Genomic DNA, 23524 nt, shown 5'->3' on the forward strand with positions numbered 1-23524 from the left:
CATTTCTCTCCAACAAGCTGCGTTGGCATGCAATCCCTTATCAACCTTCGGACCAAGCCATGTGTCGAGCAAGTCTTGCAAGATGCCTTGGCGAAAAGCATCTGAGACAGCATGTCACTCCCCCAGCCGTTGACTTCGCCCCTCCAGTTTACAACAGTCCGAGTATCAGCGATCCCATCTTTCCCCACCCAACTTTTCTCCTACTTGCTTCACGCAACCGGTCGGAGATTCGGCCGCGTGGACCCGCTTGCGCGAGCCTGTAGCCTTAGCGACAACCGCTGACGGCTGGAGAGACGCCGCCTCCGAATCGAACGTACCTCTTTTTCGTAGTGGTCACGTCGTTCGCCACTGTTCATATACCAATGATACTTCCGTTGTCCGTCTGAGCGAATCATTCCCTCTGTTCGATCCACCCGCCAGTCTTGCTTGGAGGCAACCCTTGCGACACATCGTTCAGCTATTTCAGCATTTCACCGGGCAGTCACTACCGTGTCATATCGTCCGAAGGGACGTCCAGGATCCTCTCTGTACATGTTAGACACTTGTATATCACCTATTGCGACACTGATAATTCAATCACACTACGCACCTCTGTCAGGCTTTCGAAACAAGCGGTGACGGGTTTAGAAATCAGGTCGGTCTGTGAACTGAAAAGGTATGGCACATGGTACGATGAGTCTAGAATCGTCCTCCTCCTTCGTGGTCTGCGGCGCGTACTGGGTGATCGCAATCAATGCGCTAAGGAAATACCAGACGGCCTAAGCCGAAGTATGCCTTGAGAATCATCATTAGACCCAAAAGCGAGGCACCTGGATATTATTTCTCTGCATTTCAGCAGGTAAGACATCGATGCATCCATATTCGATTCTATGCAGGACGGGAACAGATTCAATATGATAAGGAATTGGCACACGGCTCACACAACTCATGAATCTTCAGTCTTCCATCAGCTCAGCTAATTCACGCTCTTCTTCTTCAGTTAGCTCTTCAGCCGTCCCATCACCCCTGGGTTCGGGTACAGGGGAAAACACGACAGCATGCATGGGTTCCGCAGGATTGTTGGGCGTCGATGTGAGAAGTTCTGCGAGGAACAGTTGAGAGAAAACATCGAAAGACAGGTCGATTTACAGCGCACCGCTGAGTTTCCACTTGCGAACTGTCCCGTCAAGGCTTGCACTGACGATGAAAGGTTCAATTGTTGTTCTTCCGGTCGCATTGTGACTTGTCCGTAGCCACAATCGGACAGCTGTCACATCGTGCCAGTGAGCATCGATTTCCCCAGCCACCTCCGCCTCAAACACAGTAGAGACATCGTATAGCCGGATGACATCCCCGTAGGCAGTGACTACGTAAGGTTCTGCTAGGGGAGTTAATGAGAGAGGAAGGAGTGCGCGAACCGGTAACGGATGTATTAGCGGAGGTACCGACTTTGATGCGGAGGTGTCGGGCGGGTACGTCGTGATTTGAACGGTTTCATCTGAGGAGGCTGTACCAATTTCGTTAGTACTTGCAAGTCAAACGTAGGCCGGAATAGCTACAGGTCCACAGTTGTCCAGCGCCGTATATCATCTGAGTGACTCTCGTTCGATGCAGACTCAAGGTGTCCAAAAGAGTGATACAGCATCGAGATTGAGGTCCACGCCCCTTCACAAGCTTCCAAACCTTGATAACACCCATTGTATCCCCGGTAAAGAGCATAGCTTCCGTATCTGATACGACGGAACCAGCTAAGCACTCCACCGGCCGGCTGTGGGCGGAAACTGATCCAACCGGAGTGATCGTCTTTCGCTCGACGACATCCGTAAGATCCCTCGACACTAAGTGTTTTCAACTTTTACGTTAGACGAGATGTGCACCTACCAGAATCTGACGGTCTTGTCGGAGCTGCTAGAGACCAAAAGCCTAAGAGAGGAAACTACTAGCAGCGATTTTACGAAGTCATCGTGGGCACTAATCGAACAAAGCAGTAATTTTGACTGCGGACGATCATCGACTCAAAACTGAGGATCAGAACAACGATACTCACATTAGTGTCCCATATTTTGATCGTCTACGGGATGACCAAGTCAGATACTAACTGGGCAGACCTGATCCTTTCTACTTGCCTTATCCCAAGAGCCGGTAATAAGGACCTGCAAGCCACGCGTATCATGATCATCTTGATAAAATGCTAGACAGGTGACAGGTGCCGTATGACCTCTGTAGGTCTGTAAGATTATGCCTGACTACCGTATATCAACTATGAGATTTCGAGATGGGACTGCATCAATGTTCTCACCTCCAAGTCAATTTTCCTCGCAACGTGCGTGCTTTCCGCTATCCATATAGTTTTTCCTTCGACGACGACGTCTATTGCTTTACTCCCTAGTTGAATGGGTGAACCAAGCGATTTCGTTCTCTTAGCCTTTTGTTTGCGTGCCTGAAGGCCCGTTGCATCAGATGATTTGTGTACTCTGGGGTTGCAAAGGACCTACTTCTGTGATTGCGAGCTCCGACTCTGCCCTGAACAGTACAGTGTCGTCCATGATGACCAGAAATTGAATGTTAAGTGGCCCTGGTAGAGTCAATGCAGATCGATTGATCGGCGAACGTCCGCCACAGTTCCTTCACTCAAGTTGCGTCATGTCCAAACGCCTGGCTTCCTTCCATGGCCCGTCCACACCGACGTCTTCACCAATACCCCAACCACGTCAGCCCGGCACTCCAGCCTCTCCATCACGCGCTTCAGAGAATACGATCCACAGAAAAGTCAGAACATTGTTGCAAGAGCTACGGTCTTTATCGCACGCATGGGACAATCTTGTTCTCGTCGACGGTCTGAGGGCTGTGCGTACGCTAGTGGACACGAGAACAGAGCTCGAGTGTGTATATCTATACGATAATGCAAATGTGGGTCTCGCCTAAGTGATCCCTTCGTTTACTAGTAACGCGTTGGCTCTCCTTGCGCCAGGGAGCCTGCCGCGGTCCCCGATAGTTGGACCGAAGCTCGCTATAATGGAGAAGTGCATTGTACAGTTAGACTCTGTCCTAACAAAACTTGTGAGGGTTCCCTAGAGCATGTTTTCTTGTCAGTCGTAACCCTGTGACTAATAGCAGAAGAATCTACGACGAATGGGAACCGTAGTTGATAACTTGGAAGCTTTGTACCACGAAACGCAGAAGACTAAGGGTCCCAAGTGGTGCAAAGAAGAACCACTTTGGCTTTCGTGGTCAATTGAGAAATTCGGTCCGTACCTTATACTTTGGGTGTGCAATGGCGAGGCGCGCTGACATCTCCTGCACAGTATTATCCATGGGTGATATAACTACACCCTACCACAGATCCCTGGTTTTACTCACTGATCTCGTCAATAAACTGAGAAGTCACTCTCTGGCGTTCGAGGCATCCAGGGATATCGTAAATCAATGGGTCGAGCAACCTTACCTTGAGGAAAACGGATGGGATGTACAGTGGGAAGATCTCTGCGCGGTGGAGGTCGAAAAATGGGATGCAAGATTATAAACGCACTACATATTCCAGGACGCGTAAGCAAGTCCTGGTATGGGATGAGGCTTGTACAGTCGATCTATTTCTGTTTCAAAACCACATGTTGGAAACCAGGCAGGCCAGTGCGGTTCGAACTCTCGCATCGCAGTCCCATACGTCCGAGAAACGTCTGTCGCTAACTTCACTGTTAACACATCGTTACAGTAACGATCGTAAAAACTTCCTCACAGAACACACAAGGACGGGTGATCCAACTCAAAAGCATTCGGCTCAGGAATAATCTGGCCACATTGGTACTGATTATGACTAAATTCATGCCAAAACTTTGCACGACATGTGTATGAGACACCAATTCAAAGTACGAAGTACAGCAACGAAAGAACTACGATCATCAGTGAACCTAAGACACTCTTCCGTGTGTGAATGTCGAATGCCATTTTTCTTCTCCACTTGACTTTGAACCACATAATCTGGGTCCTGGTATATTACAGTGGGCGAGGTGCGTCGAAAGAGTCTAGGGTCTGGGTTGTGTAACCCCGTGTCATTTGTAGCCAGGCCGAGGACTACGAGCACTGCTAGACTGCGTGGGGCTGCTCTGCAGGGCAGCAACATTATCTGAGAGAGGTGGCGGGAGGCCCGCAGCCAAAGGTGCGGAACGGGCGCGGTCATTTGTGTGTAGTTCGTCGAAATCTTCATTCCCACCGGAGGTCCTAGATTCTCTACCAATGTCTGAAGAACACCCGGAAAGCAGTCCGTCCCTCGTTGAAGGGCGGTCACTAGAACGTATCTCTGTGTGTACCTCTGGTGACCGAGACTGTGCCGCTCGCATGCGCGCCCTCTCCTCAGAAGCAGGTGTTAATGGTAAGGGCGATCTCCGCACATCGGTGAACAGCTCCGGTACACGGTTATCCGCCTCTTTCTTGGTCTTGGCCCCGCGTGATTTGAGATAGAGAATAACGCCGGCAGCCAATAGCGTACTAGTGGCACACGGGACGGCTATTTCAATAGCACGGAGGCTACGTGCAAGGTGCATCAGTTGTCATTTTTGTGTTCGGCGGGTTGTTCGTACCAGTTGGTGCAACTTGAAATGCTCGACGAAGACCCTGAAGCCTCCGTCGTGGACGCAGTCGGCAGCAGGGTGGTAGTGGGCATCGTGATGGGACTGGCAGGAGGTGGTGATGCTGAAATGGCCGTCGTCAGCGTCGACGGAGGACTTGTAGTCGTCTGGACGATGCTGTCCTCTATCAATGCGTAATCAAAGTACAACGACGTAGCGCCGCCAGCCCAGTCCAGTATCGAAAGAGTCGCTATGTAGTACGCGTAGGGTAAGGACTGGATAGCCAACAGCGATACTCTGGGAGTTTGAAAGGAGGGGGGAGAGGGAGGCTGAAGGGTGCCATTAACTAAGAGCGTGCCAACGCTCAGGCTCGCATTCACTCCCTGAAAGCCTGCGTTCAACACATATATGGTGATACCAGTTCCTGAACTGTATTAATCCCCGTGTTTACAATCATGGTGGGCGGGGGAAGGCACATCCTGTAAAAGGGATCTGGGCCTGGCATTCGTCTTCGGCCATGCAAACTCCAACTAATAGCAATTGGCGTGAGCACACGAGTGGCATAGGACGGGAGGGATGCAATACGCACGACGGCTGTAAAGAAAGGTATTGATGATTTTAAACATGCTACACATATACACTCACTCACTAGTTTTCGTCATAACACACGCTGTAATCCACGGGGATGAGTTGGCCATCCCCAGTTAAAGTCATGGACCCGATGCCAGCACCATACGGCGTCCATGCTGAGCTCCGCAAGGAATAGTATTGAACAGACGTGTTCGCATTGTCAATATAATACTCCGCCACTGCCAAGGAAGTCCACAGAAGAGATGCGAGAAAACCGAGGTGAAACTGTGACCAGACATACATGCTAATCTCGGGGTTGAAGGTGACACAGCATCAGAGATGGGGGGTATATGTCTATATGAGCCAAACGCAAAGGCATCGCATCTGCTACCAAGACGGGTGTCGAATGATACCGGAGCCGTTAGTAGTGTGGTGACTACAGCAACCTTCATATCGATAGACCAGAATTGATCAAAACTCAAAAAGAGCGTTTTTATTTAGTTTTGGAATGTAGCCAAATAATGGCGTGTGCTATCCCTCGTTTGTAATACTGGGTGCACACTATCCCTTATTCGTGTTCTTCTACCGTCTACCAATATTTTAACAGACGGTAGTGGTGCGTGCATGCAATTCAACCCCCCTCATTAGTTGGTGGTACCCAACATGTCTAGAAATTAATCCCATATCTCTGATGCAGTGAAGGAGCAATGGGTGAGGATGTCTACTAGCATGAGCTCTCGAGAGAGATTGTGAGGGTCACTATCAGGTGCCAGCCAACGCACGGTGATCAAACTTTGGTGGAATGGAGAGACATGAATATTTCGGCATTGGGAAACTATGGATATCGGGCTACCTATGGTGCAAAAGTATTTGAAAGCAGTCATGATCATGCTTCTGTTGATGTTATTGTACCAATCGATGGTGGACATTCGCAACAGCGAGGAGTTGGACGCTTGAAACTGGCCCGCGGCACCACAGCACTCAAGCACAGCATGTGCTCATCCTACCCATTGTAGTAATAGTAATCGTCAGGCACATGATCCAACGGCATTTGTTTGGCTACACTCCAATACTAAATAGAAGCGCTCTTTTGAGTTTTCGTCAATTCTGGTCTATCGATATCAAGGTCGTGATCAGATTATGATCATACTGTTTCAAAATACCGCTGGATCGAAAGCGCCGTGAAATAGTAGCCTTGGGTCGGGCCCCGTCTGCTTCGGGTCTGTATGACCAGACTTCTGATGCCTGGGGGAATCTAGGTCAAACAGTATACCCACTTCTCCCTATCGCAGCGCAGGCTGCCACCAACGCGTGGATACTGTTTATCGGTTTTCTGATGCGACGAAACCCCATGAGGGAACAGGACTCCGATCATACTTTTCCGAGTGCTGTCACAGATCTTTGTGCCCCTACACGGAACGTTCCAGCTTCTCTGACATTTACACAACGTGTCGTGTCCTCCCCAATCCCAAGTCACCAGTAGTTCAGTTCGTCAACAGCCTCGATGTGCACGTACCCCAACAACCCACCATCCTGTATTTACATTCTGAAACTGCGAAGTGTGCACGAAGCACTGGCCTGCCAGTAGTTTCAAGCAGCAGCCTAGCATAGACAAAAGCAACTCACACTAACGGTAGTTCTAAGATTAGCACCATTGCCACAGCACCCTATAGTGACACTGCCTGCGTGATGTGGCGTTTAATAGCCTCATCTGTCGTTGCGGCAAATGTCATGTGTGTTGCGTCCTTTGTGTTATTCTTAGTTTTCTTTGGATTCCTTGCTGTCGCCAAGGGTGTGGCTTCTCCCCTCCTGTAGGTGTGCTCAGGCTGATTCGACAGTTCCTATGGACCCTTCCGGGTCGACATAAAATGACCACAGCTTCAAGGTTTCAAAGCCGTGCTTGCACAGGAAGTGATTGGAGCATATGGGCGATGGCAGCACTCTATTAACAATATCACGATCTTGGTAGTTTTTTTTTTGAATAGCCACAACACTCCCTGCATGACTCCGATCGCTCTATCGTACCTCGTGAAAGGTTATTCAGTGAAAACCTTGCGAAGACCAGGAGGAGAAACTGGCTCATGACGCACAGTACTTCCTTCTCGGCCCATACAGCCAGGTTTTTGCGGGTTCGGGGTATGGTGCTATGTGGCGGCAGGCGGCGTGGCCAAGTATGCACTCGAAATGCATCACTACGTCCGATAATGAAGCACCTGCATGCTGTAACACACGTTCAAAAACGCAATACATATATTGCAATGGACGAGGTATGCCGAAAGAAGTCAAGGGGCTGGGTTGTTTAACTCCGTGCTACCTGTAGCTAGGCGGGGGTCCATAAGCACTATGAGATTGTGTGGGGCTGCTCTGCAGGGCAACAACAGTATCTGACAGAGGCGCGGAGGGACCCACACCTGAGGCTGCAGAACGAGCGCGATCATTTATATGTATTTCGTCGGACTCTTCACTCCCACCACCACAAGTCGGAGATTCCCTACCGACACCTGAAGAACCCTCGGAGAGCAACCCATCCCTTACTGAAGGACGGTCACTAAAATGCGCCTCTGTATGTACCCCTAATACCCAAGACTGTGCCGCCCGCATGCGTGCCTTCCGCTCAGCAGCGGGTATCGAGGGTAATGGCGCGCTCGGCATGTCGGTGAACGGCGCTACACGGTTATCCTCTTTCTTGGCCTTGGCCCTGCGTGATTTCAGGTAGAAAATAATGCCAGCAGCCAACAGGGCACTAATGACACACGGCGCGGCTATTTCAATAGCACGGAGGCTATGGACAAGGTGTATCAGCTTTCATTTTCATTTTCGGCGAGCTGCTCGTACCAGTTGCTGCAACTTGAAGCGCTCGATGAAGACGCTGAGGTATGAGAAGCTACCGCCGTGGTAGTTCCTGTTGTTCCTCTCATGGTCGTGGTCGTGGACGTAGTCGGCAGCGCGGCCATAGTGAACATCGTGATGGGTGGTGTGGAGGCGAGAGACGATGATGCTGGAGGGGCCGGCGTCGGCGGTTGACTTGTAGTCGTCTGGATGTTGGCATCCTCTATCAATGCATAATCAAAGTACAAGTGACGTATTGCCGCCATCCCAAGTCCAGTATCGAAAGAGTCGCTACGTGGTAAGCGTAGGGTAAGGACTGGATAGCCAGCAGCGACACTCTCGGAGTTTGATAGGACGGGGGAGTGGGAGGCGGAACGGTGCCATTAACTGAGTACGTGCCATCAACGCTCAGGCTCGCATTCACTCCCTGAAAGCCTGCGTTCAACACATATATGGTGATACCGGTTCCTGAAATACATTAATCCCCATGTGTACAATCATGGTGGGTGGGGAAAGACACACCTGCAAAAGGGATCTTGGCCTGGCATTCGTCTTCGGCCATACAAGCTGCAACTGATAGCAATTGACATTAGCACACAAATGGCATAGGACGGGAGGGACGCGATGCTCACGACAACTATAAAGAAAGGTATCCATGGGTTTTTAAACATGCTACACATGCACATTAACTCACTAGTTTTCGTTGTAACACATGTTGTAATCCACATCGATGACCTGGTGACCCACGCCGAGCTCAACGGTTCCAATGCCAGCACCATACGGCGTCCACCCCGAGCCTTGCAAGGAATAATATTCAACGGACGAGTTCGCATTGTCGATATAAAACTCCGCTACCACCAAGGGAGTCCAAAGGAGAGGTGCGAGAAGACTGAGGCAAAATCGTTGCCAGACATGCATGCTAATCCTGGGTTTGAAGAAGATAGCGCCTCAGGAGGGACAACGGAAATATACAATCCAAATGCAAAGGCATCGCATCGGTTAGCAAGACGGTTGTCTGATTGATACTAGAGCTTTCAGTGTGTTAAGAGAGGATCAGACGACCATCACACTCCAAGATACAAGATCGAAGGCGTCAGGGGGTAGTGTGGGCCGCCACGCACATCTGTTTCGTCTATGTTGCGATGAATTTTTTTGGGGATTCTCGGGTCAAACAGCGCATATCCGCTCTCCCTATCCCGGCGCAGGTCCTGACAGAAGTGGTGAGCGCTCAACCGAGCATTGGAATTGCTACATGTTGCCGCCACAGACAGGAACTCCTTCGGATGATTTGCTGACGGAAAAAGACATGGAAAAAAGATGCTGGACGTCAGCGCTGTCATATATCTTTGATGATCCTCTTGCAACAAGCAAGAAGGCGAAACGAACGATGATCGAGCTTTCTATGAAACCGCGAAATAGGCTTCCATATCGGATAGATCCGGGTTCCGACAATGCCGTGCCGACAAGACACGCAATGCACGCGGCAGGTGAAAAGCAATTGAAAAGTCGAGCAGCTGTAGGCAAGTACGCAGTTCATCACCACCACCACCACCACCACCACCACCACCATTGTCGACGGCCAGAAGTTGGATACAACACCCGACACCAGTACAGAGATCATAAGTCGTTCGAGATGTCGGCCGTCTTGCACGGCGCCCGCCATCTCAAGCAGGGCATAGGTGTGCCATCAAGGCAGTGGCACGGCTCGTCCCCTGCAGCTGCTAGACCGATACATATCCCATCTTCAATACCCCACCTAAGTGGGGCCCCGCTGCCACCGCCAACACCTGCTCAGCGTCTCTTCTCTCAAACGCGCACGTTTTTCTCTCGCTTCATTGGCCATCTCACTGCACCAGGCTATAGCCACGCAGTCGCTTCCCGCCCTGCCCATGCATCCAAGTCGCTGCTCCGTCCAGCGCACTATCATTCTAGTGCACAAAGCATAAGAGCAGGATTTTCTCTTCCTGTAAAGCATGCGTTATCTAGACCCCTCTCGGCACTCCGCCTGCCGAGAGCACCTACTGTTCCCGCCAATGTGACCCAAGTTGGTCTGGGCACAGCTAGAGCATTCCATTCTTCTCGCCCCATCTTCCAAAATATGGTCGAGAATGTCCCTATCGCTACTCGCGCGCTTTGGGAAGCTGAATGGGAAGGTAAAATGAAGAAGCAAGAAGCCCGCAAACTTCGTCGGGCGAAAGAGAACTCCGCCCCTGTTGCAAAGGTCCAGGAGAGGCTCAAGCCCAGATCAGAGCCCATAATCTCTCAGGCCAAGAAGGACTCTGCAGCGTCGTCTGAGCTTGACGTTTACTTTCCCCTCCTTCCTGCTCCCGATGTCACGACTCATCTCCTTGTGCCACTCGCCCCCACGCCTACTGCGCGTGTGCCTCTGGCTGCGGGCAACTCCAGACACCGTCTCCTACCAGTTTCAGAGATAGTGTCTACTAGCCGCAACCATGAGTTACACGCCCTTCGTGTGTCAACTCTGTTCTCGAGGCTCGACGCCGGAAATGTTTGGGACGACCCGGGTGTAAGCGTTGATGCTTATGCATATGGACCAAGGGATGTTGCCAGCGATACATGCGAAAGGCAGTGCACTGTTCTGCGTGTTGCATTCGCTGGTTGGACATCGGACCGCGTGCGTGCCGTCGTCGGGCCGACAGCAGAAGAATGGTGCGCATTGGAAGAGACTCGCGTCTCCACACCAAGCACCCCGACACAATTTAGCATGGAAACTCCGGGGACTTGCACCTCCCCGCTATCTCCGTTGAGCACTTCGTCTGACAGGGACTCAGTGTCTGAGCTTGACCTTGATGAAGCTTCTGAAGTCGAGACGGCGAACTACGGGTTTGCGAAACCGAGTGCGCAAGATGAGTTCATAATTCCCACACTCGACTTTTCGTCATCATTCTCCGAGGCCGCCCACACTGCTTCGATTCCAGCACCTTCACAGCGAGAGACATACATGCATACTGCATCTGAACTGGCGGATGATACCGACACAGATTCATGGTTCCTTGCATCGGGATTGTCCTCACCATCTCTTGTGTCGTCTCTCTCACTCTCTGACTGTGGTTCGGAAGTGGCATGTCCTTCGTCATACACTGTGGTGCCCCGAGTCGGACTAAGTTCGTCTTTCACGCAAAGCATTTGGTGCAGCGAGCAGGGGACGTGAAGTCTAACGTGGAAATAACATACAAGTGTTGTCCACCCTTTCTATGTTCTGAATTGGTTTCTTGCCCTGTCCTTGTCTTCTAAATTGTGTGCGTGGTTCAGTTTTGAATTCTGCTTGTATAGTATGTACGCTGTTGGCTTCAAATAAACACAAAATGAACGACAATCAGAGGCTGTGAGGGTCTTCGTTACAACTTGCTAGACTTGAGACTCGATGGAAAAGATTGCGTTTCGGAAGATGTAAATATGACAAGACGTTCCTTCCTAACTCGTCTTGCGAATCAGGTTTGATGAAGGCAACCTGAAACATATCCTGGGTATCTAATTTACAAGAGAAACTAGAAAACCTAAACCCTATATTCGATTAGCGGCGTCGTAACTTGGTGGTGCCGTCGTAGCAATGCTATGTGATCTTGTCAGCCCAAGTTCGCTTTCCCACTCTCTGATGCCAGCTTGTCGATCGACCAGCATGCGCTGCAATACACGAGCGACGACCGGGGCAGGAATATTGTTATTATACAAGCCGGTGATAAAGTCGGCCTGTTCATCTGTGAGTGATGGCGGGAGCTCTTGAGCTGAGTTTTCAACGACTCGGCCATCGTCTGGCGACGGCTGTCTCAATGGTGGGTTGGACCACACGAACTGTGTCTTACGATCTCGCCCAAGGGAAGAACTACTTGCGGTCTGAGAGAGTGGTGGATTTGGGAACGTCAGAGGGTGTGGTGTGAAGTCGGCGCTGGTATCGGCCAATGGGTGGCGGCGATTGGGAGTGAGTGGTGTGGAGGTAGAAGATAGAGGGCCGGCATAATACGTCGAGGAAGGACCCGTACTCGGGTTGTATGATGTCTGTACTTCGGAGATTGGAGGATCGTATAGAGTGTGTGGATTATATGGCTGTACATCTCCTTCGGGGAAGTTGACCTGATCGGAACGCTTTCTGCGTCGCAGACATAGGGTAGTGATCACGCCAAATGTTATAATCGCAACGCCACCAAGAACACCACCGACGATGGCCCCAACGTTAATGCTGCTATGGATAAACATGAGCCTGGTTACTCCCCCGAATGCATGGCAAACACACTGTGAATTGGATGCCGAACCAGTAGGATTAGCAGTTGCTGTGGAACTTATCGAACTCGAGGGTAGAGAGCTTGTTGAACTTGTGGTAGTCGCAGCAGCAGATGCCTCTGCGGCGGATACAACGGTCTCGTTAACGTAGGCATAGTCGAACATCATACCACTATACGAGCCAAAAAGGTCGTTAACAGTCATCCACAGCGTATGAGGGCCTGTTGCCAGCTCTTGGACGTCAAACATGGAAACGTTGGCAATCTCGTAGTTTGGGGCGGGCGGTGCACTGAGCACATTGGTTTCGTTGTGACCCCCGTCGATTGATATACTGGCATTGATGCCAACGGGACCTGCTTGATACACGAAAACAGTGATTCCTGAACCTTGATATATATAAAATTCAGCAATATTTCTGAAGGGGTTCGATCCTGGACGCGTCCTTACCAGTAAAAGGCATTTCGAGAATGCAAGCGTCCGTTGAGAAGCAAGCAGCATCTTACCCACCAGGTCAATCCCTCTCCTTCCTCCGAGAACAATGAACTCACATCGACTAGAATCGAAATGTGAGCAGGACGAATGACTACTTTTCCACTTAGGGACTTACTAGGTGTGATTATAGCAAACGAATGGATCGATCGTTTGGTATGTGCCATTGGGTAACAGCAGTTGAAGGGTTTCTGCTCCTGCAGCAAATGGACCCCATGCGGCGTTCGGCCCAGACGAGTAGGTGAGCGTTGCGTTGGTGTCGTCAATGTAGTAGTCCGCCCACGCAGACCGCGAAATCACAGCAAGAGCAAAAAGGAAGCGCCACGCAGACTGGTGCAGTGTAAACATTGCGCGCAGAACGAGCACCTAGCCAAACGCGCCACCACACCTCAAAGCCTCGATGGCAGGGAGACAAAAATTACTTACCAAGCGGGCACAATTGCGCCGTGGGACTGATATTATCCTCATAACAGGGACCATGGCTACGTGCCTGCCAACGTAATCGTCATCCGTGCAAATGACATGGCCTTATAAAGCTGGCGCTAAAGAGCGTACACACCCACATCCACCGATGCCAGCTTGGCACGTATGCTAATGCACCAGTACTTTACTGAAAACATCAACTGCCACACCGCTGTGCATTGCAGATTACCGTCTCGGTATGTAGCAAGATTGGCCAACTGAGATAGGCTGGCAGCGGGGGCTGTACGGAAGCTGATGCCGTGTGAGAGGCATATGAGGTCCGAGGAGTGGCAGCCGAGCACAGCCTCGTCCTCCACTCCAATGGTCAATAGCAGGATACTTGTCACTCACTGGTATTTCACCAGAAATAATCGATATTCGGTAGTCACGGTAAGTTTGCATGTCATCGGGAGCGACGACGCCTCAACCGCACGAAAAATCCCGGAGGACATGGGAACTAGTGGAATCTGACGCGGTTGGGGATAAACAACACGTGAACGTTAACGGTGATGCTCGCTGGAAGTCGATTTGTTTTGAGCTGAGACAGACCCCTGACGTAATCCATGCCAAGTCTGGTTGGACAATCAGTTTTGTGAGTCAGGTCACTATCAATGTTTATCAAACATATGGAGGGCTTCCCGCCCGGCCGTTATCGAGGAGTATCTATCGTCAAATACCAGTACACCTGCGAATAAGGGCTCTCGATTCACATCATAAAGGCATGACCTGCAGTGTGGATTCTAATGCACACTTCAATCCTGTCTAGTGCCAGGCTTCAACACAGCCCTCCTCCGACGGTGAGAGTATGAGGGCTGTGTAAGCGCCTGATGCATATGAATTGCATACCCACCCATTATGTATGAGCGGCCCAATGATAGTAATAAATTACATAGAAAAATATGATGCCTTTGGATACTCTTTAATAGAGTATGCGCTATGCGGTAATAAACCGCGGGCGGAGCACTGGTGGCATCGCAACTTGGCAGTGCAACTTTCCGCTCTCTGTTGCATGAATTATTTAAAGCCGGAGAGAGCGGTAGACTTGGAGAAGCCAGGTTGGCATTGATCTCCGCCAATGGCTGGCGGTGATGGGGAACGAGTGGCATAGAGGTGGAAGATATGGATGTCATATGGTTTGTCGAAGAAGGGCCCATGTGCAAGCTGTGGTTTGTCCGTGTTTGGGAGACGGGAGCATCAAGAGGACAATATTTCCTCCATTATCTCTTCGGGACGGCGGAGATCAGATTTCTGTCCGTTACCTCTCAGCGAACCCCCCACACGCCACGGTCCGCTGCTGGTCAGCCTGAGTGAACTTGACTTGGAGACGGGACTATAGCATGACTCTCTGAGGATGGAGCGATGTACCATCTTTGTTACTAACAATTCCCATACTTTGTTAGAGCCCGTGCTTTGTTAGATGCGCCGCATTGCCAAAGGTCACTGCCCGATGTTATATCTGTACCTTGGACGACCTCCACAACTTGCTCGTTCTGAGCTATGGAAGGGCTAACAGTGGGTCCTATGGACCCGTGCAAAGCTTTGTTATGGCTTCAACCCCTCAGATGGTGCTGGCTGAGGGAACATATGGCATCCCACACCTTTGCACATCAGTACTGCAATGCTTGGACACAGGAATCATATTTTATATTTGCATCCATGTTGAAACATGGCTTGATTGGTGGCCAGTTTTCTGTGATACCATGTCACAATCCAGAATGTGGAAAGTTCTAGTCATGTTTGCAGTCTTGGCAGTCTTGGATGGTAGGATTCATATCGGACGATGGATAATTGCGCTACTTCATAAGCTAAGCAACAGTGCTGGCATCAAATGAAACATATACCATTGTTCCGATGTGCAGATAGTCTGAGTACTGCGAGGAGCAGGTACATGAAGTCATTAAGTTGTGTGAACAAAAACCAAATGACAGCCCAAAAGTTACCCTGCTACACGGCCGCAACTACAATGAGGTGGGTAGGTATGGAAAGCCGGATCCTTGACTGTGAAGAAGACATTTTCTGCCCCGTAACGAAGGAAAACAATTGACAGAGACACTAAGGTCCTCCCTGTTCCCATGAGCGGGAAATCAGGGAACCACATACTCGCAAGGCCAACAGCTGTCACTGAGGCACTTTCACCAAGAAAAACAGGATCGCTGATTTCCGTGACAATTGGACTTATCCTTATCGTGTGTCACAACCCTTTTGTAGCTTCACGAAGCAAGAGGAACATCGTGCACCTAAGTGATATATCCAGTGACGACACCTCACACATGATGGCAAATATCCATAAGATGGAACTGCTCGAACCACACCCCTCCATTTCTTCACAAGGCTGTGGTCTTATCACGGACCTGAAAGGTGCCGATATCGATAACAACCGCATCGCGCACGTCGAAATGCCTTCTTCCATCCTTTGAACTGCATCCGTCCTCCGGAAGGTTCGGAAAGTTTGCGAAATGGACAGCATTGACTTGTACATCTGACTCGGTGGCTGAACCCTGGAATCGAAGGTGTTGCCGGGTGTTCAGTGAAGCTAGAAGCGAGTTGGCATATACTAATCAACAATAAGATAGGGAGTTCTGAGAATGGCGTCCAAGGCACAGAAGACTGACGTTTTCCAATGATGAAGTCTAATCCCATTGTCCATGCAGTTTGTTCATTAGCGTCCTGAAGGAATTGTGAACGTGTTATGGTCATCTTGCAATAGGTCACACGTACCACGGTGAGTTCTGCAATGGCGACTAGTCTACCACGAAAAGTCATGTCACAGTTACAAAATAGTGAGGGATCAAACTTACAAGGTCAGCAAACACCGGTTGACAGCATATATGATAAGCGTGTTCAACAGGCGTTTTGTTCTAAGCAGAGTTCGTTAGGTAGGAACCAAACACTGACGCCGACTGAAGCCACCTTGGGATTGCGGTGCGAGAGCCACTTTCATACAAAAGTACGCAGAGTGACACCGTAATCAAAATCTCAGCTAGTACGATGGAGGACAGAGCAGGCGTTGTATAAAACTAGGAATAACGGCTCATGAGCCGATGCACCAATATCTCCGTTAACCAAACTACTACCTTGGTCTGCGAGACGAAGCTGGCCTCGTTGTTGATGAGCCTACACATGGATGTCAGTATTTCTGTGAAGATGGCTGAGCAGGCCGGAGTACGTTAAAACAACTCTCGCTGCTCTTTGATCAGTATAAGTCTCTCGTGGTAAGACAAAAAGTACAAACCTATGCCAAACCCTGTTGAAATATTGTGAAGAACCCCTCATGAGCGTAATAAAAAAACTCACCGAGGTGAGCAATTACCAGTAGTATCTATCACGACCCTGTCACTGAGTGATATCCTTGCCATCACAAGTGAATGTACCCACGATCAGCGCGGTCACCAGCCACCTCACTTGACGGCGAAAGACTGAATGCCGATCAACAAAATATCGATAGGGAAGCTGAATGTGACATACGGTAATGTATTTTATGTGCAAAGAATCTAGCGACATCTGGCCTGTGAGCGTCAACCCACAAAAGAGGGCTACTTACAACAGAACTATAGTAATCACAAAAAACTGGAATACGGTTAAAATCCTATCATAAAGGCCTCTGAGATGAAAGGAACGCACATTCACGAGAAGCGACGCCTAAGCGGGGCAATCAATTCGAATTCAGTGCCTTGTAAGTTGTAGAAAATTGGGTATGCGTACTGGGAATGACCTGCGAAGTCTCATCAGCAGGAAGTAACACTGAAATGAAAGGCATACGAACCAGACAACAAAATCCAAACTCAACAGATTGCCATAGTGGGTTATCTACAGCAGCTGAGCACGAGGGTCACAAGGAAGAGACACATCAGCCTCACCAGGTAGTAATACAGGAGATGACACACTGATCACCTATTAGTTATGCATTCACGTGGACGCAACAAACACATACTGAACGCGACGTGCAGTGTATCAAGTATCCTGATTTCACATGAGAAGACTTGACGGTTACCCCCAAGTAGCCTAACCCACCATATGGCAGCAACGATGAACTTTATGGTCGAGGAATCCGCACTATCGTGCATATAATACACATAAGACTGTATACATCCAGTAAGCAGATCACGGGCCTGAATATTTTGAATAAAGCGCGCCTGAAGAGTCGTTATACCATATAACCTTCGACATGAAACGGGGATATCAGAGGGGAGACGTGACAAAACCAACCAAAGCAATACTCACATGGCGGAGACCAAACCTCCGATGAGGGTAGCGCCTGTCGTAAACAAATGAGCAGATGACTGTGTTTGGCTATGAAGTGTCTCCACCGAATCCGCCTGGAATCCCCATGTCGTTTGTGTAACTTGTATTACGCGGACTCGTCGACGAGCTCGTTGGGGATTGTAGATGGAGAAGTAATCAGGGGTGGGGAAGACGTGTCCACCCCGTAACGGAGCAATCCAGTCCTATCTTTTAAACGATGGGTGCTGCGCTGATATGATCTGGGGAAGCTGCATCGCCCCGAGCGGCAGGTTTCATGAGGTGGACTAAACCCCCAAAGCATAAGCCTGACTGATCCTATTAACCTTGCGGAACACTTACCGTCTTGGTGGGGCCAGGGGAGATGGGTGCCCGCCGTCATCAACAATAGAATCAACACCTGCGACATGCATCATGTATCGTCGATATGGTCCACACCTACGGAGAACATCCACACGAAGAACAAGTTGGCAACTCTCCCCTGCATTACAAACGCATATCTCCGCTGCCAATGGAGGTGGACAAGGGGGCTGAGGATCATCGCCTGTAGGATAGACACCTGGCATTCGTTGGTTTTTTCATTGGCTTTCGAGGTCTTGCGGTGACTCTGTAACGATGTGACACACATAAAACCTTATCCACCTATCCGAACAAGGTCATGATGATCGGATATTGACCCCGCTTGACTGGGTGATTGATTGCGGCAGTCTTTTTACAGTAACACACATTTGGAGGCACTCGTGATGGGGGAAGGCGAGCCATGGGTAGTGTCCAGTGCAGGCAAGCTCCTGATTGCTCGATAAATAGAAGAGTCTTCAGTGCTCACAAAATATCTGAGCTAGTCAGTGGCCCGAGAACAGGCTATTTCGTGCACGCGCTTGTTGAGGTTCATTTAGGAAAGTCATCTGCAATTAGCGCCGGCGGCAACTTGAGTCACAGCCGAGCACAGCCTCCGCGGTGCGGTTTGCTTCCTGTCATTGTCCTGCACTCTCGACAGCACTACCCATGGCGGGATGGTCGTCGGTAGGAGGATACTTGCCACTCAGTAATTCACCAGAAACAACGCGTCCTCAGCGATCCTTGTTGTCCTTTCTGCGAATGTCTCGCAATGGGCCATCATCAACTCTGCTCGCATTCACTCTCATAGTCGGTCTCTTGGGTGGATTCATTCTCTCTTCGGGACAGCGGAGATCAGATTTCTGTCCACTGCCTCTCAGCGAACCTCCACAAACGCCACACGTACCAGTGTATCACTCGAACGATCCGCTGCTGGTCAGCGATGAACTTGACTTGGAGAGTCTGCAGGCCATAGTCTCCAGAACTCGTGGGTATTATGCTCGGGACTACAGCATGACTCTAGGATGGAACAATGTGCGTTTCCTGTTGTTCGTCGCTGATGATACCCATACTCCGTTAGATGCGCTATATCATTGAAACGGCCCTTCACCATGGCTCATTGCTCAACCGTACTGTAATAATACCGTCCTTTGTATATGCCCGAGCATGTGAATACAGCAAGTCAGTGATGCTTACTGCGTTTTGATTCTATTGTGTAGATGCTGAATCACCCTTCAGTGATGTCTGTGCGGCGTATGCCACCATGGTCAACCGGGGGGACGCCGTTAATTCGGACGAGTGGCGTGAGCTCCCCGAAGACAAGCAGATGGCCTGGAAGGTGCCCATTTCTGATATGTTCAACTTGAGCCATCTTCGACGCACACAATCTGTCATAACTGTTGCCGACTACCTCCGGTTACATAACCTCCCTGAAGATCTTGAGCTGAGCACGGGTCAATGGGACGCTGCGAAATACCATCAAAACCCAAGCGTATTCGATAGTCACGGTAAACCACCGAGCTTGCATGTCATCGAGAACCAATGGTACGATCCATTACGCCTCAATCGCGTGGATAGAATTCCAGAGGAAATGAAAGAAAGGGGGAAGTGGAATCCACGACTTGGGGATAAAGCTCAGGATCAATACGGTGGATGGAAAACGCCGTCAAGAACAAAGGCGTACCATGTTCTGGAACTGATGCTTGCCGGTAGACAATTCGTTTTGGGCTGGGACCAGGCACGTGCGATACTGGAATCCAATGGTATCGGAGGCGTCTCGACAGATGAAGGCTTGACAGAGGTACTCCTCAGCAATGGTTGGGAAGTCCTCTATACGTTTGATGGCGCGTAAGTGGCATGGAGTTTGCACCTGACTCTCAAAATTAATCGTTCAACCAGGCTTGGCATGGACTACGTTAAGAATGTTGTTAATCCTATCAAACAAGTCGCGCCTCACAACTCGATTCGCGGATTTGTGGATGACTTCTACAACTTCACAGAAGATGTTCTTCTCCTCAAAGGGGAGATACACTACGAGCGTAAACCCGTAAGCACGATGCTCCCAAATCACTTTATCAAACACTAACGGTACGAAGGCAAGCATGCTGTTCACATCCACGGCTGGGCGGGACAAGTTTGCGCGTTTAGTGTTGTATGAGATAACCCACACAGATTCGGTAAAAGAGCTCGCAGAAGCTATGTCCGACCGGATGCGAGATATAGTTGGTGGAAGGATGTGGATGGGCGCACATATGCGTCGTGGTGACTGTGAGTCTTTTCGCACGCAAATCTCTCGGAAGAAATGTCGGATTGACTCCCTTCGCAGTCGTGAGATATCACTGGGTGATGCATGATGACTTCGGGGAACACCTCTCACGGATAAAAAATCACCTTGACGCCGGTCGGGAAGTCCTCCGTAACCTGTCACCTGCATCCTTGGACACCTACGCTGTACCAGACGCAAAGAGCAACGCCGAATATGTGCAGCTCCATCCCCCAGAGCGAGGGGATAAGTCGGTGCATATTTTACACTTATAGAATTCACCCTAATTGTTCCCCGTAGATTCTACATCGCCACGGACGAACGGGATACCGGAAATCTCGCATATCTCACGGAACGCGGAGCGATTCGTGCTTCGGACCTCATCACCATCGAGGACCGCAGGCGATTTGGCTGGCCATTGCTTCTCACGGACGTTCTTGGGATCGTTGAGCAGGAATTACTTGCACGTGCATCGTTCTTTTACGCCCATGCACTCAGTTCGGTTGCTGGAGGTGTCATAAATTTGCGCGCAGCCAATGGTGCTGACCCACGTACCGCGCAGATAGACTAATATCCCGACGGTCATGTCATCCACTTTCTTTAACTATATGGATTTTTACCAGGGGTTGGTCGTTAATATTCACCATGATACCTCGATGATACCCACAGCGTATCTCCCAAGCTCGTTCGAGGTATCGATTCCGGACCTTTCGTCGACGCATCAGCAAAATCGTCCTTGTGTACTTGTCAAGTACTGGCGCATCTGAAAATAGTAAAGGAGACGTCGAAGTGGTCCCCAGTTAGTTGCCAGTTCCACCTCACCGGTAATGGGGGGGGAAGATTTTTAGTACATGAACCTTGTTGAAATGCTGGACCTGTAGCTGTTGGAGCTACTAGTAGTGGATGGTTGAATCCTCACCCCGACTTAGCCTCCGTCTATGGAAATGATCGACCGCAAACTTGCTATTCATGCCATCCAGAAGCTAAACCTGCACCTTTCAGCCACTAATAAACTGGACAGAATGCTATTTCGTCGACTATATGAGCATATAGTCTAGTGTCGTTGATGATTTTGGCGGGTTCAATGACCTCCGAGACGTGGAACTCATCAAGAGTCCCATGACCCTGATGTCGCTAACTCGTCTTATAATCGGAAGGGGTTGTAACGGGAGTCGGCACGGTGAGCAATACGAACGGGTTGACCGGGCAAGGAGCTCCCTCCCTGAGGAGGGCCTAAGCGGCGCACGGTCAAGGCCGACGACTGAAGACAGGCAACACCAATGTCAAGTAACACGAGATGGAGAACTTAGGCGAATCCGATCAAAAATATCCAAATAAAAGCAGCAAACAACAAAGACACACAGGGACATCCCTCGTCAGATTCTTATCGCAATGAATGACTACAATGCTGTCTGCTTGGACTGCGGGAAGACCATCAGCAACTAACACGGGATATCGATCCACGAGGCACGCTGGTGCCTCAGGAAGCTGAATCGAGGAGGCTCCAGGAGGGGGAGGGAGAGGAGCAGGATGAGGCACGTGAGGACCCGCCCGCACAACCCCTGGCGAAAAATCAGTTCGGGGATGAGATTGCGTCGTGTCTAGTGAAATAAAGAACTGAGTACTCGCGGAAGCGACAGCGCGAGTGAACCAATCCGGGGGAAAGCATAGAACGTCACCTCAACTCTTCCAAAATACACGCGCCTCCTACCACAAAGTTACTTGTGATGAACTGTTTGTTGTTCGCTGATTGTAAGAGTATATGCTAGCCTGCAACCTGTTTACAGAAGTTCCCGACTTGCGAGGGTCGAGTTGATGTTTTCCTGCATTGGGATCTGCCATTTCCCAGCTAGACCCTCAGTGCACCTACATATCACTCTCATGTTAGCTGGTACAGCCTCGCACGAAAGAACTCGGTGCTGCTAGTGGCAGTTGAAAATGGGATTCCGATACCAATGAAGCTTGAAGCTTTGAAGTCCGGTTCTTGAATCTTTTCATTCATCCCGTCCAAGTTTTCCATCAGCAGGCTCTAATCTGGGTCGGGCTGCTGGCAGGCTTGAAAATTGGTCCAGTACATCAACCAGCAGTACTGAAGATCTACTCATCAGTGCCTCGGCGATGCATTCACTGTCTGTCTGGGCTCAGGTAAAAGGTTTCTAGCTCCCTGCCCACTCGGGAGATGTAAGTGAGCGCAATCACAAGGACCGGATGGGGTACTCACGGGGAAGACACCAGTGCTAATGTAGAGTTTTCAACTGTTTTGAGCTACCATTGACCTCACCGACCCCAGCAGCCGTGACGGCTTGTTGGCTGTGCGTAGACCTGGTCTCAAGTCTTGCTACGACGTTGAATGTGCAGTGCGTTCTGCCGAGACAACAGGGTGAGCACTTGCACCATCTTTTGACTGAGAACAAACCTTATCGCCTTATCGCATAGCGAATTGGGTTGTGAAAAACGAAAAACGATTCTTACTTGTGACTTTTGTCTTCGATTTGTGCCCCACGACTTTCCGATGGAGATAGTACCAGTCGTGTCCGGCGAATTGGGGCTTGCACGGTGCAAGGTAAAACCACGAAAAGGATCGTTTTCCATGTATCTGGCACCACCCGCCGTCGGGATCATGCCGGATGCATTTTGAGTCCCCTGGGTACCCCTTCAGCAAATTCCCACGGATACTGGCGCTTAGATATGTGATCTTGCTCAAGCCTGATCCTCTCGACCACCCACCATGCCTTTGATTTGGCTCACTACCAACGTGAAAGTAAGTCATTACCCTCAAGAACAAAGAATATCATGGGACGATTCTCACAACTCGTGGCTCAGCTGGAATCGGACGATGCCTTCAGGACATTCGTCTGCGAATTCAGGCGGGTATGAATATCAATCACGACCAATATTCATAAGGCGCCCTGAAATGCTTCGATCTAGTTTGCTGCTCAGACTATCGGGAAGGACGAGAACGCCTTCATTATCGACTGCCAGTACAATCCTTTCTTGACATGCAGAGGAGGGTTTGAGCCCTCAGTCTTGGTTCAAGTTGTCAGCACTTCAGGCTGGCCTTTGATACTTCTCAGCGTTAACTCTTCCCACTTAGATGAGCCTTTTCAATACCAATGCGGAGAATTCCATTATATGGTCGAAGGCCTTCTCGGATTTCTTCGAAGAAAAACTAGGGGTTCCTCCCGATCGGGCAGTTATGTGAGTGACAAACTCATGCATCGTGGATCACAGGGGTGCTCATGTCTTTCAGGGCTTTCCTGGACGCTGGCCCTGATTTTATTGGGTAAGCACAGATTTGCGTTAGGGATGTACATACTGAATGACTGCAAACTCCTATAGCATGAAGGGAACCACAGCATCGGTGATACGCGCCAACGCAGCGAAGCAGACTTGAGAGCGCGTGCAAGCTGAAATTGATCGTAAACACAAATGCCAAATGTCATCGGTGGAATACATATATAGCGTTCGAATGTCCGGTGGGCGAACTCTGGGATTTCGTATTGCCAACAAACTTAGCGGTAAGTGTCTGTCAAAGAATGACGAACGATCATCC

General features: G+C 50.0%; 11 protein-coding genes across 11 annotated transcripts; 4 read left to right on the plus strand and 7 right to left on the minus strand.

The window, feature by feature from the left end:
* Positions 1-631: 631 nt before the first annotated feature.
* On the minus strand, positions 632-2889 carry F5J12DRAFT_38055 (WD40-repeat-containing domain protein). The gene is made up of 8 exons (XM_051739127.1): positions 2475-2889; positions 2279-2419; positions 2106-2225; positions 2027-2050; positions 1861-1976; positions 1539-1810; positions 1136-1486; positions 632-1081 (listed from the first exon to the last, which is right to left on the minus strand). The coding sequence occupies exons 1-8, from the start codon at positions 2523-2525 to the stop codon at positions 936-938; spliced, it is 1221 nt and encodes a 406-aa protein (XP_051601007.1). The 5' UTR covers positions 2526-2889; the 3' UTR covers positions 632-935.
* F5J12DRAFT_719107 (uncharacterized protein) lies at positions 2623-3502 on the plus strand (the record flags this gene model as incomplete). The annotated part of the gene is made up of 4 exons (XM_051741149.1): positions 2623-2861; positions 2925-3039; positions 3094-3226; positions 3285-3502. The coding sequence occupies 4 exons, from the start codon at positions 2623-2625 to the stop codon at positions 3500-3502; spliced, it is 705 nt and encodes a 234-aa protein (XP_051601008.1).
* A 359-nt stretch (positions 3503-3861) lies between these two features.
* F5J12DRAFT_823475 (uncharacterized protein) lies at positions 3862-5579 on the minus strand. Its single transcript, XM_051745390.1, has 5 exons — positions 5194-5579; positions 5134-5138; positions 5027-5074; positions 4557-4971; positions 3862-4503 (listed from the first exon to the last, which is right to left on the minus strand). Exons 1-5 carry the CDS (start codon positions 5415-5417, stop codon positions 4029-4031), a joined length of 1167 nt encoding a protein of 388 aa, XP_051601009.1. The 5' UTR covers positions 5418-5579; the 3' UTR covers positions 3862-4028.
* A 1336-nt stretch (positions 5580-6915) lies between these two features.
* Positions 6916-7503, minus strand: F5J12DRAFT_823480 (uncharacterized protein). The gene is made up of 3 exons (XM_051745391.1): positions 7435-7503; positions 7104-7381; positions 6916-7075 (listed from the first exon to the last, which is right to left on the minus strand). Exons 2-3 carry the CDS (start codon positions 7195-7197, stop codon positions 6936-6938), a joined length of 234 nt encoding a protein of 77 aa, XP_051601010.1. The 5' UTR covers positions 7198-7381; positions 7435-7503; the 3' UTR covers positions 6916-6935.
* Positions 7375-8327, minus strand: F5J12DRAFT_823483 (uncharacterized protein). The gene is made up of 2 exons (XM_051745392.1): positions 7950-8327; positions 7375-7896 (listed from the first exon to the last, which is right to left on the minus strand). Exons 1-2 carry the CDS (start codon positions 8075-8077, stop codon positions 7425-7427), a joined length of 600 nt encoding a protein of 199 aa, XP_051601011.1. The 5' UTR covers positions 8078-8327; the 3' UTR covers positions 7375-7424.
* Positions 7968-9026, minus strand: F5J12DRAFT_38253 (uncharacterized protein). The gene is made up of 4 exons (XM_051739141.1): positions 8638-9026; positions 8576-8580; positions 8466-8516; positions 7968-8411 (listed from the first exon to the last, which is right to left on the minus strand). The coding sequence occupies exons 1-4, from the start codon at positions 8859-8861 to the stop codon at positions 8170-8172; spliced, it is 522 nt and encodes a 173-aa protein (XP_051601012.1). The 5' UTR covers positions 8862-9026; the 3' UTR covers positions 7968-8169.
* A 454-nt stretch (positions 9027-9480) lies between these two features.
* Positions 9481-11304, plus strand: F5J12DRAFT_823484 (uncharacterized protein). The gene has a single exon (XM_051745393.1). It carries the CDS (start codon positions 9577-9579, stop codon positions 11113-11115), a length of 1539 nt encoding a protein of 512 aa, XP_051601013.1. The 5' UTR covers positions 9481-9576; the 3' UTR covers positions 11116-11304.
* On the minus strand, positions 11305-13633 carry F5J12DRAFT_823489 (uncharacterized protein). Its single transcript, XM_051745394.1, has 7 exons — positions 13235-13633; positions 13098-13161; positions 12790-13037; positions 12741-12745; positions 12630-12680; positions 12196-12568; positions 11305-12144 (listed from the first exon to the last, which is right to left on the minus strand). Coding segments are annotated over exons 1-7 (1419 nt in total). The 5' UTR covers positions 13237-13633; the 3' UTR covers positions 11305-11468.
* Positions 13634-14981: 1348 nt separating this feature from the next.
* Positions 14982-17476, minus strand: F5J12DRAFT_823501 (uncharacterized protein). The gene is made up of 21 exons (XM_051745395.1): positions 17441-17476; positions 17355-17388; positions 17267-17291; positions 17145-17212; positions 17065-17093; positions 16991-17016; positions 16897-16940; positions 16836-16845; positions 16755-16772; positions 16675-16700; positions 16599-16624; positions 16509-16549; positions 16428-16452; positions 16366-16377; positions 16300-16315; positions 16208-16247; positions 16044-16150; positions 15932-15991; positions 15852-15879; positions 15746-15800; positions 14982-15687 (listed from the first exon to the last, which is right to left on the minus strand). Exons 1-21 carry the CDS (start codon positions 17460-17462, stop codon positions 15458-15460), a joined length of 942 nt encoding a protein of 313 aa, XP_051601015.1. The 5' UTR covers positions 17463-17476; the 3' UTR covers positions 14982-15457.
* An 858-nt stretch (positions 17477-18334) lies between these two features.
* F5J12DRAFT_823519 (uncharacterized protein) lies at positions 18335-20924 on the plus strand. Its single transcript, XM_051745396.1, has 8 exons — positions 18335-18395; positions 18447-18743; positions 18790-18890; positions 18948-19556; positions 19608-19755; positions 19805-19976; positions 20035-20221; positions 20272-20924. Exons 1-8 carry the CDS (start codon positions 18378-18380, stop codon positions 20540-20542), a joined length of 1803 nt encoding a protein of 600 aa, XP_051601016.1. The 5' UTR covers positions 18335-18377; the 3' UTR covers positions 20543-20924.
* A 1664-nt stretch (positions 20925-22588) lies between these two features.
* Positions 22589-23448, plus strand: F5J12DRAFT_823528 (Tautomerase/MIF superfamily). The gene is made up of 6 exons (XM_051745397.1): positions 22589-22732; positions 22795-22842; positions 22900-23010; positions 23066-23169; positions 23222-23254; positions 23311-23448. The coding sequence occupies exons 1-6, from the start codon at positions 22700-22702 to the stop codon at positions 23363-23365; spliced, it is 384 nt and encodes a 127-aa protein (XP_051601017.1). The 5' UTR covers positions 22589-22699; the 3' UTR covers positions 23366-23448.
* Positions 23449-23524: the final 76 nt, after the last annotated feature.

Source organism: Pisolithus orientalis (assembly GCF_024613125.1).
Source record: "Pisolithus orientalis strain OTSU chromosome Unknown F5J12scaffold_10, whole genome shotgun sequence".
NCBI lineage: Eukaryota > Fungi > Basidiomycota > Agaricomycetes > Boletales > Pisolithaceae > Pisolithus > Pisolithus orientalis.